Raw genomic sequence first — 11256 nt, 5'->3', positions numbered from 1 at the left:
TCAAAGGTCGTCCCCAAAAGGTAAAGAGTAAATAAGACAAACATCTGGTGGACTCTCTGAGAATGCCAGAGGGCAAGCACCGTACGTGTAAGCCTATCATTATGTTTTCACCAACATGTTTTACTCTAACGAATACACAACAGAAACCCACCCACTCATTAAACACAAACCGGTTCAGTGAGCTTTTGTGATCCAGTCAGTACAGTCTGTGAACAGTCAGTAGTGAGCGTCTCAGACAGGTGAGTGCAAGTCGCTTCCTTTAACACGAAGAGCGTGTCTTTGATTTCACAGGTTCTCTCTCCATGTTACTTTGTTTTTCGTGTGTTAGTTTAGAATCTCGTATAAACTCAACTTGTCTCCTCAGGTGTGACGGCGCAGTAATCATGTCGGACTCTAGAACAGCAGAAGAAGTCATAGTCACCCTTCAGTCGTGCAAGAGTTCTCAAGCCAGAGATACAGCTCAGTTCTACAACACGTGGGCCAAGGACTACGAAACAGTGAGTTTAAAGCAGTGATTCTCAACTTGTGGGTCCCGTTTTCAGTGGGTCGGCCTTCACCTGGGCACAGAACATTTTGAAGAAAAGCCTATTCACGCTCCTTAACACAGGGGTAGGCAACCTTTACTATCGAAAGAGCCATTTTCCCCCCCTCTTCCCCTAAATTAAATCTGTCTGGAGCCACAAAACATATTCGATAACACAGGTTATACAGTAATATATATATAGTTATACAATATATAAAAAATATAGTTTGTTGCATTTATTAAATTATAGAATGACAATAAAAAAAAAGACATTTATTGCTATTTTGATCATTATTACAAAAAGGAAAACACCAAACTCGTATGAAGAGGAGAACCAAATACATGTGTAGGCCTACTTTGAAATAAATGAAGCTTTTGTTGCTCCTCTCCAGCTGGGAACTTTTCAGCCGGTTCTGTGTGCTCGCTCAGGAAACATCTTTAAACTTTAAACACATCAAGCATACAGGTCAGACTGCATCGTTAGCTGAGAAAGCAAATGCCTCTCTGAGCGAGTGAGCCGGGGGCGGAGCCCCGGGATCTGTGTGTTTGTGTGAGCACTATCTTGGAGCACACACACACACACACACACAAACACACACAGAACCACACGTTCGCCCGCTCCTGGTAGTTCATGACGGCCTGACACGATGATGATATCAAAAATGGACGTGATTCGTTAAGTTCACCGTTCGTGAAAAATATGCGCAACATGCAGAGCACTGTACATGGAGCGACTGCAGAGGGGCTCCAGAGGGGTGCACACCCCTGCCTTAACAGCATGTGGTGTTTATGACTTGTAATGCTAATAGAAACCCATACTTTCACAGCACAGAAGAACACCCCCACGTATTCTCAGCTAAGGCTACATCATTTGCTTATTTTAAAACTACATCTCAGTAGACTTATTTATTTGTTAGTGTATGACAGCACCGTTGAGTCTGTTAAAAAAGCCTAAAGTTGCTGAGTTGTTATGTCTGTTGTATGACTTTGTGTCTTTAAGATGCACTTTTTGGTTTTTAATTAAAATGCAGCTAATTGAGTGTAAGAGGGAATATTTCCCTCTCTAGCATCAACACCTGCTGGTCCTTTTGGTTTATCATTAAACTTGTTTTATTGTGTTGGCATATTGTGATATTCTGTATTATCTCAGGTTCAAATTGCTCCATCTTTTCATTAAATAAATTTGAGAAGTGGAACATTTTCCTCGATTGGGTCTCGGCTTGTCGGTAAGGGGTGATGGTGGGACCCGAACCCAGACCAGTTGAGAACCACTTGTTTAAAGAACATTGTGATCAGCTGGTTTCGCTCCCCCCTAGTGGGCAACAAACTGAAGTGCAGCCGTAGGGACAGGGCCTCAGGATCAGTGCTGCTTCAGACGTCAGCCAGCTGCTGTAACATCTGGAACTGAACATGTGTTCTGAACAGGACGGCTCTCTGATGAGCTACAGATCTCCACATCTGGCTGTAGAGTTCCTGTCTGAGAACTTCACTGGGAGTCCTGGAGATGTTCTGGTTCTGGACGTGGCCTGTGGAACCGGATGGGTTGCTAAACTGGTAAGATTCTGGTGACAAAACATCTTCAAGAGGACCGTCCTCAGAATCTGAACACGTGTTGTGTGGAAGTCTCATCAGGTGTTGATGTTGCTCATCTTGTTGTTGTGAGTCCAGATGTTTGAACTAGGCTTCAGACACTTTGTGGGAGTGGACTGCAGTAAAGAAATGATGGAACAAGCTGCTGAGACCGGACTCTATCAGGACCTGACCCTGGCTTTACTGGGAACAGACCCACTGCCTGCACAGACTGGTACACTACACACACTCTATAAACTCTATGTACACAATACTCAAACTGTGTGCACACTTATATACTCTATATACACACTGTGCACACTGTACACACACACTGCACACACTGCACACACAATGTACGGACTGTACGCACACTGCAGCTGTATGAAGTCTTCTGCCTCGGAAACCGAACCCACTCCTCTTCCTCCTCAGGTGCGTTCGATGTGGTGATCATCGCCGGCGGTCTTTGTGCTGGTTTCGCTCCGGTCAGTGTTGTCAGAGAACTCTGCCATGCCGCCAAACCAGGTGAGCAGCTCACCCCCGTCACTGCAACTGGGCACGAGTCTTCAGTGAACAGTAAAACTAGAGTCAGGCTTAGTTTAGAGAGTGAAACTCTGAAACACATGTTGTTTACAATGCAGATGAATCAGGGAGGTGGTTTGTGCTTCTACTTCTTTATTCCAGAGCGTGGTCCTTCAGCTTGAGAACAGGAACGATTCCTTTCATGCTTTTACTCTGAACTCTTCACTCACACTCAGACAGTTGCTGCTTCTGCTCAAACTTGATATTTTGTTGTTTGGGATTTCCTGCGCTCCCACCTCAGCTCTTCTCCTCACGCTCCTGCTGCTTCTGTGCATGTGAAACATCTGCTCCTTTTTAGTGCAACAAGTCTGTGTAACTCCGCAACCAATAGAAAGTCAGGTGTAGTGAAGACGACTGAAATTCTCACGCACTCTTTTGTTGTTGGTGCTGTTCCCTAAATTACAAAAGAAACTAGAGAGGGTGTCGTTTCAGAGTTTTTAGCACCAGTGTTCACGTAACGTAAAAACCTTGAGATCCCTGTTCACAGAGATAAGCCAGAGTCCTGCTCCATGAAGGTGTTGTTGTTCTTTCTTCAAACACACCGACATGAAGCAGGTGGAAAAATAAAGCTGTGGAGGGTGGGAGAGTATAAAACTGGTTCAAGTAACTGTACAGGACATAAACGATATACTGTCATCACTACACCTGACAGTATATCTGAGTGCAAGCGAACAGTTTGAGCACAACCAGAGGCTGTTTGAGTGTTAGCAACAGGTTCAAGTAAAAGCATGAAATGAATGCACGCTCTCAAACTGAATGCTTTAGAAAAAAATAGGAAACAAACCCAGTCGTTGGGATGGTTTACAGCCGAGATGAAAACCTTCAGACAAAACTTCAGAGAGTTGTTCTTGGTTTGCAGGAGCCCTGGTGTGTATCTCAAGAGGCAACCACACAGAAACACAAGCAATGCAATACAAGGAGGATCTGGAGAGGGAGCTGCAGCTGATGGAGGACGAGGGGCTGTGGAGTCGAGTTGGATTGAAACAAGCAGACAAATACATGCGAAGCTCGAATCTGAGTCCTGATAGAGACGAGGACAACGTGGCCGAGAAGCCCTTCATCAGCGGGACCGTCTATCTGTACAAGAAATCCAGCCGTTAAAATCCAGTTTGAATCAAATGCAGAGTAAAAGTTGAGTTACAAAAACGTATATCATTCATAATCAGATGCAACTTTTTTACATTATTGGTTTATTTTAAATGTGATGAACCTGATTTTTTATCAGCTGCTACTTCAACACGCAGCACACTGTGATGAGCCAAGCCTGGCCCTTTGAGGAGGTGGCCTAGTGGGTATTTGTGTATGATATATGATTAAGATTAAGAGATTAAGATGCTTTTATTTGTCCCAAACACAGGCACACGTAACAGTTAGCTCTAGAGCTACATGTGATACAGACAGACAGACGAGTAACTATCAATAGCAGAGCTAGCACAGCACCATCTAGTGGCGGCTGTCAAAGATGTACTCTGTTTTTTGTGATAATATATATGAGCGATATTATGTTATATCGCTCATATATTATTATTTGTTATAGTAGGAGATGTTATAAAGTTTTGTGTTGTGTTCTAAATTAGAATGAGAAGTTAGTGTCACAACTCGGAAACAACCGTTTCCTGAAAATAATAAGAATACATTTCAAACATCATACTGTTATTATTTTAGTCTAGGATCTCTCACAGAAAACAGCATCTTATTTTGGAAATAACCGGAAATGAGTTTCTCTGCCGGGTGAAGAGTAGTGTGTGGGCTCAAGATGGCGGCGCCGGATGAGTTGTTTTGTTGGGAAGGAGACTGGGGTCTGCCGTCCGTCAGCTCCGACTGTCTGGTGGTTCTGGTGAGTGTGGACCCGACCGGACACGAACGGAACCGAACTGAAGGAGATACACACTGACACACGCAAACTGTGACCGACACTGACACACACATACACACACATACACACTCTGACACACGCAAACTGTGACCGACACCGACATACACACATATACACTCACTGACACACACACATACACACTGACAATCGCGCATTGACACTGATAAATATTGACATTGATAGAATACAAACGGGCTGAGAGGTCATGATTTACAGCTGCTGACTCATGATTGGTTCAGAGCGTATAAAGGGCGGGATCTTGATACCACGGCTCCACCCTACAGTCACTGCTGCACAGACCGTACATCACCACAAGATGGCAGCGTTGGTATCTGAGATACATTTTCTTCATGTGTTCCTCGTTATTTTCAGTAACAGCTGTAGATCAGGATTTGATTATTGATCAGTTCGGCTGTGAAGCCTTGAGCTGCCTGCCGCTGAAATAATGTTATAGAGTTAGCGCCTCCTTGTGGCGGTGGCCTGGTTCTGGCCTTAGTGCTCATACTGTTAAACTGTCATAGACCGTATATAAAGATGGTTAATGATTATATATAAAGACATCACTGTGCTCACAACAGAAAGCAGCTGAAAGACATCTATCAAGTCTGTCGTCATGTGACTCAGACTCTAATATAGAGTATAGTCGATCGTCTTTATATACGTTTTATATAATAATAATAATAATAATAATAATAATACATTTTATTTATAGGGCGCCCTTCAAGATACTCAAGCCGTACAACAGTCAACAGGACGTGCTGCAGACAACACAGAGATAAAACGGAAGAAACTCTGGACTGAAGCATAGTGTCGTTTTCTGTCATTAAGTGTGTGTGGGTTATTTTGTGCGAGTATTCTGTGATTGTGGTGTAATCTTTTGCGATGTTTTGTGTCTGCAGGCCTACGCTCAGTTCGCAGGAGCTCCCCTCAAAGTTAAGAAGATGTCTAACCCCTGGCGGAGTCCCGGCGGTGAGGTTGATCCCCGCTCACTCATTCAGGATCAAGTTCACAGAATTCTCTCAGTCACATGTCGACTCTGCTCCCTCAGGTTCACTTCCTGCTCTGAGGACCAATCAAAAAGAAAGTCTGTCCAGACCCTCTGAAATCATCATACACCTGAGGAAACAGGTAAACTTGTAATAATCTGAGCATTTCTAGAAGAGAGCCTTTGACCCAAGCATTTCATGTGCATATGACAATAAACTCAAACTCTTCAGTCTTGCATCTTGAAACACCTGCACATTTGTCAGGGCTTGATTCCACCATGATGATGACGTGAAGAAATGAATTTAACTTGTTTGAAGATATAGATGGATGCTCAGCTATGGTTGGTTCCTCAGAGGAACCGAATGGTGGAGAAAGGGTGTGAGCTAAAAGTCAGTGTGAGTTTAATTTTGGTCAGATGTTACCAGGAGGCTGGTGACATCTGACCAGAGACACTGACTCAGACGTTTGTTCTCACTGACAGAACCTGCAGAACATGTGAGGAACATGTGAGGAACATGTGAGGAATACGTCCAGAATTTGTGTGTGTTTCTCTCTCTCTCTCTCTCTCTCTCTCTCTCTCTCTCTCTCTCTCTCTCAACTGGAAAAACTCATTAACCAACAGGAAGCAGCAGCCAGAGGCACATTCCATCAGAGCTGATAATTATCTTTTTCTAATTTCCTTTAAAAAGCTGAACCCTCACTAAGTCAACATGAGTCCTTGTGTCTTTCTCCTCCTCATGTGTTCTAATATCCACTGTCCTGATGGATTTCAGGTCCAGAAACTGAAAATACATCGTTTTTCTAATTCATTTAAAATCAATTGAGTTCCGGATATTTCATTGTACATACCATTTTACTTGGATATAAAGAAATTGTCAGAAGGAAATCTGTAAACTGAACAAGGAAATCTCTTACCTGGTGCGTTATTAAATAAATGAACACTGTTACCAGCCTGATGAACAGGGGAAGATAATAATTGTATTAGGTTGGTGTTCCTGTACTTGTTCCTTTGTGAGGACCTTTTTAAGCATAGACCCAAAGAGAGAACCTTAGAGACGTCTTCGTGGTGTGTGGCAGTCGTCGTCAACTGTTTATTAACATCGCCACTGCAGCTCCTCAGAGCCAAACGTTCTTCTATTTGGTCCATATTCTTTATTCTTAGTCTTCCGTTGTTTCTGCCGGTATTATGGGACATGAAACCGGAAATGTGACTCCGGAAAGGATGTAGTTAGCGGACCAATCACAGCCTTGCCGGCTGCATGAGGTTTGCAGAGCTTTGTCTATAGATAGAAAAAAAAAATTGGGGACAAAGCACGTAAGAAGAGACACGTAAGGACACGTAAGGACACGTAAGGACACGTAAGGGCTCTTGCGCTTGCGGGTCCCTGAAAACGCAGAAGCATGCGCCGGCCTTCAGGGTTGGGGGCTAGGAGTGAGGGGGTGAGGGGTTAAGGAATGTATTATGAGTGTCCCCACTAAGTACAAACGTGTGAGTGTAAACGCCATCTCCAGAAGTTGTGAAATGAGAGAAGCGACTCGCTTCTTCACTGATTGGCTCAAATGTTTCTGCCGTTCTTATGTAAAAGGGTTCACTCATGGGAAAATATTAAAAGATTGATTCCTCCTTTTTATTAATTGAAATCAGATCGTTTAAATTAAGATTTTAATCAGAGAATCTATGACCAAAAAATGTTACAGACGTTTCAATAAGACCCCAAGGAGCCATATCAACTGTGGTGAAATGGGAATAATATGTCCCCTTTAAATAAAGAGCCCTTACTGGTAAAGAAACAACTTGTACAATTTAGATGAATCACAGCAGTGAAAACATTACTATGATTATTTTATATTCAATTCACCTAAGTCTTGCACACTGGACTTTTGATTTAACATTTCTTTTCTGTTAAATTTTTATTTTTGTTTGAAAAAACATGGTTTTTCTAATGGATGAATCATTCTCATGAAACAATTGCCAGTTAGTTTTTCCCGCTCAGCTGTAGATGATGAATTCTAGACTTCGGTAAGCGACCTGAAGGACAGAGCGTGTGTGTTCACGTGTCGACGTCCTGTTTCCAAACCAGTCGTGTGGACGTCAGCGCTCTCTGACTGCTCCTTGTTCCGATGATCTGAGCCAAGTGCCGGAGCTGCAGCTGGAACACATTACCCAGTGTGCTGGCTGCGGTCGGCTGCTGAGGAACCACAGCGAGAGAAGCGCTGCTGAAGAAGCTCGGAGCAGAAAACCTTCACGCTCAGCTGCAGATCGTTTTTTAGTCACATGTCGTTTTTCCTCTTCATGTTTCCTCACGCGTGTTCATTCACTCTTCACTATTATTCTAGACATAAAGATGAACCAGATGTAAAGACAATGCCTCGCCTCTTCCTCACAATATCCGTGGTATTGAGGTCCCGCCCATACATGCTTGAAAACATTTATTTAACGTGACTTTCAGAAATTTAACGCAGACTTCGATCTGTCGGCGAAGGAAGGTGCTGACAGCCTGGCGTTCATCTCTCTGATGGAGGAGAAGCTGACGCCTGCTCTGGTGAGACGCTCGTCTGGTGTCTGTTGTAACCCTAGCCCTATACTCGATTCAAATCCTTATATTTTATTCTTTTGTAGATTTACACGTTCTGGGTCGAACCAAAGAACTACGTGGATGTGACTCGCCGCTGGTACGCAGAGCACCTGCCTTTCCCTCTGAACTTCTTCCTGCCCGGACGGATGCAGCGGCAGCAGCTGGAGAAACTGCGACTGCTGCGAGGAGAAGAGATCCTGGAGGCCGGAGAGGAGCTGGAGAAGGAGGTGAGGACGCTTCTCACCTGAAACTAAACTCTACTGCCGTGAGACACGAGCTCAGTGAATCGACCTCTGAATCACTGGGAGCAGTGACAGACAACACGACCTGATGCTTTCCATGTGTTTCCAGGCCGATCCTTCAAGTGGTCGGAGCATTTACAGGCAAAGGAAAAAACTCCTCAGTGGTTCTCTCTGTTGGAAAACTGCTCGTAAGGAACAAAGCTTCCACTTCGGAAAAAGGTCAAAGGTCAGGGAGCGTTAAAGGGAAGATCATTAAAGTCGACAGTTTGTAAATCATTTGAACAACCTGACGTGACTCTGTTGAGGGAGAGAGGGAGGGAGAGAGAGGGAGAGAGAGAGAGGGAGAGAGGGAGAGAGGGAGAGAGAGGGAGGGAGAGAGAGGGAGGGGGAGAGGGAGGGAGAGAGAGGGAGAGAGAGAGAGAGGGAGAGAGGGAGAGAGGGAGAGAGGGAGAGAGGGAGAGAGGGAGAGAGAGAGGGAGAGAGAGAGAGAGGGAGAGAGAGAGGGAGAGAGAGAGAGAGAGAGAGAGAGAGAGAGAGAGAGAGAGAGAGAGAGAGAGAGAGAGAGAGAGAGAGAGAGAGAGAGAGAGAGAGAGAGAGAGAGAGAGAGAGAGAGAGAGAGAGAGAGAGAGAGAGAGAGAGAGAGAGAGAGATGTTGTTTGATGTTTCATCTGCCGCTCTTCAATTGTTCTCAATGGCTGGTTCTCATATTTTCTTCGTGTCGTTGTTTTTCAGTTGTACCGTGATGCTATCGAATGTATGAACCTGCTGTCCCAACGACTCGGCTCACACAAGTTCTTCTTCGGAGACTCGTAAGTTGTTCTGGTGTTTTACTCTTCGTAACCAGCAGGGCGGCGCCACCTTAGCCGCTAACATTAAAGGAGATGGAGGGTTGTTCATTGTTTGTTTCCTGTGGTGTTTACAATAGTTAAAGGTCTGGAAAGTTTCTGGAGGACACTTCCTCGTCATCATGATGTCACATTTTGTGACTAGCAATTGTGTAGACTAGGTGCTAAGCTAGCTGCTGTGTATTGTGCTTATATATGTATATATATATAATTGACTACACATACGCAAAGCGGCTGACCAATCACAACAGAGTTGAGCAGCTGACCAATCAAAGCAGACAGGAGCTAAACCAGGTGTTAGCGATGAACAGTCTGAGAAACGGGATTCTGAACCTGAGAGCAGGAAACATTTCAAAATGAGCAACAAGACTTGAGGCAAAGACGACAGGACGTCAGATTCTCAGCGAGTGACATGACGGGACGTTATATTTGTTTTAGATCTGAGAATAAACAGATTTAACTCTGTAGTTGATATTCAGTGCTTAGTTTAATATCGACAGTTTCAAGTTGTTCTCAGTATCAACACGTCCGAGCTGCTGCGTGTCGTCCGCAGGCCGTCGTCTCTGGACGCCTACGTGTTCGGTCGCCTGGCGCCGGTCCTGAAATCCAAACTGCCCAATGGGAAACTGCAGCAGCATCTGAAGTCTCTGGACAACCTGAGCAGCTTCTGCATCAACATCCTGCTGCTCTACTTTCCCAGAGACGACCGAGGTGAGTGTGACCAGGCTCCCGCTGGCCCTTTCACAATAAAATACTGCATTTGTCAACCGAAGCCACGGTAACAGAAAAAACAGCGTGTGACCTCACTGATGTCCTAGGACAGATGTTTGTGTGCTCCCAGATGTTTCACACTGCTGACGTCCTCAATGTTATCTTTTAGAGAGCTCCAATCACAAGATGGCGTCTCAGCCCGAAGGTGGAGACTTCGACCACGTCCCCAACAAGCGGAGGAAGCAGTTCCTGTCGGCTCTGGTGGCTCTGGGCGCCATGCTGAGCTACGCCCTCCTGACCGGCATGGTGTCCATCCAACATGTCCAGCAGGAGGCGCTGGAGGAGCCGCCGGACCTGCAGACCATCGGGTCCCAAGACCGCGAGGAGGAAGGAGACGAGTGATGAAGGACGGAGGTTGAGATCAGGATGTTTGACAGGAGACAGATTCTCATCCTGGACGAATGTGAATTAATTAACGATGATTTTGTGATTCCTGAAGAAACAGTCACTTTGGTCATTTTCTCTTTTTAACTGTTACATTTTTTTATTTGATCCAGAACGCGATCGACTTTTGGTTTAGATAAAAACCTTTTTTTTGATCACAGCTCTTTTCATTTTCTTCCTTTAACAGAATAAAAATATGAAACAATAAATTTGTAAATAAAACAAACGTTTCCTCAGCTTCATCATCTGAAAGTGAGCTGAATGGTTTTCATCTCGTCAGATAAGGATCCACGACGAGGAGGAGGTGAAGAAGATGAGGGTCGACAACGTGTCAGTGAAGATGTTCACCGTGATGGAAGGTCCTGCTGCTTGACCTGAGTTGAGGATCCTGGCTCCATGTCAGAACATTGGAACCTACAGAAGGATCTAGAGGTTCTTAAGGAGGTTCCAGAGGTTCATTAGAAGGTTATCAGGGTGACTGAGGAGGTTCTTCAGGTTCTTATGAGTCAGACCTAGTGTTGACAGGGTTCTACAGGTTCCTGAGAAGGTTCAGGATGTAGGTGGAGGTTTATGACTTTCTAGCATCTCCTGAAGAACAAGAACCTTGAACAGTTCATACTCCTGCAGGAGGGCTCTACTGGTCCTTCAGTGGATGTGAGGGTTCTTAGTGACGTGTCCTCCAGCTGCATCAACACTGACTGATGGGACATGGTTCAAGTTTATCTGCATAGCATCAATTGATAGTATATATTATCATAAGACCTTTTACATAGAAGCTCACACATTCAGACCACACATACACACCAGCGCACACACACACACACACACACACACCGGTTTTTCCCAGAGTGGGTCTTGGCCCCGGAGACATTCAGCTGCACATGACGCCATCACACAGGAA

General features: G+C 44.7%; 2 protein-coding genes across 3 annotated transcripts; both read left to right on the top strand.

The window, feature by feature from the left end:
• On the top strand, positions 1-3911 carry LOC133964742 (methyltransferase-like protein 27). The gene is made up of 5 exons (XM_062398981.1): positions 1-497; positions 1949-2077; positions 2192-2327; positions 2525-2617; positions 3534-3911. Exons 1-5 carry the CDS (start codon positions 303-305, stop codon positions 3773-3775), a joined length of 795 nt encoding a protein of 264 aa, XP_062254965.1. The 5' UTR covers positions 1-302; the 3' UTR covers positions 3776-3911.
• A 471-nt stretch (positions 3912-4382) lies between these two features.
• LOC133964741 (metaxin-1-like) lies at positions 4383-10581 on the top strand. Of its 2 annotated transcripts, XM_062398979.1 has the most exons (9): positions 4383-4511; positions 5450-5519; positions 5599-5678; positions 7988-8080; positions 8158-8340; positions 8465-8581; positions 9088-9164; positions 9754-9911; positions 10081-10581. In XM_062398979.1, the coding sequence occupies exons 1-9, from the start codon at positions 4431-4433 to the stop codon at positions 10311-10313; spliced, it is 1092 nt and encodes a 363-aa protein (XP_062254963.1). In that variant the 5' UTR covers positions 4383-4430; the 3' UTR covers positions 10314-10581. The 2 variants fall into 2 exon arrangements, with proteins under 2 accessions (XP_062254963.1, XP_062254964.1); XM_062398980.1 differs by lacking the exon at positions 8465-8581.
• The last annotated feature ends 675 nt before the right edge of the window (positions 10582-11256 follow it).

The sequence above is a fragment of the Platichthys flesus genome, chromosome 11, assembly GCF_949316205.1.
Source record: "Platichthys flesus chromosome 11, fPlaFle2.1, whole genome shotgun sequence".
NCBI classification, from domain to species: domain Eukaryota; kingdom Metazoa; phylum Chordata; class Actinopteri; order Pleuronectiformes; family Pleuronectidae; genus Platichthys; species Platichthys flesus.
The sequence above is the reverse complement of the archived record's forward strand: the minus strand, read 5'-3'. Positions and strand labels throughout refer to the sequence as shown.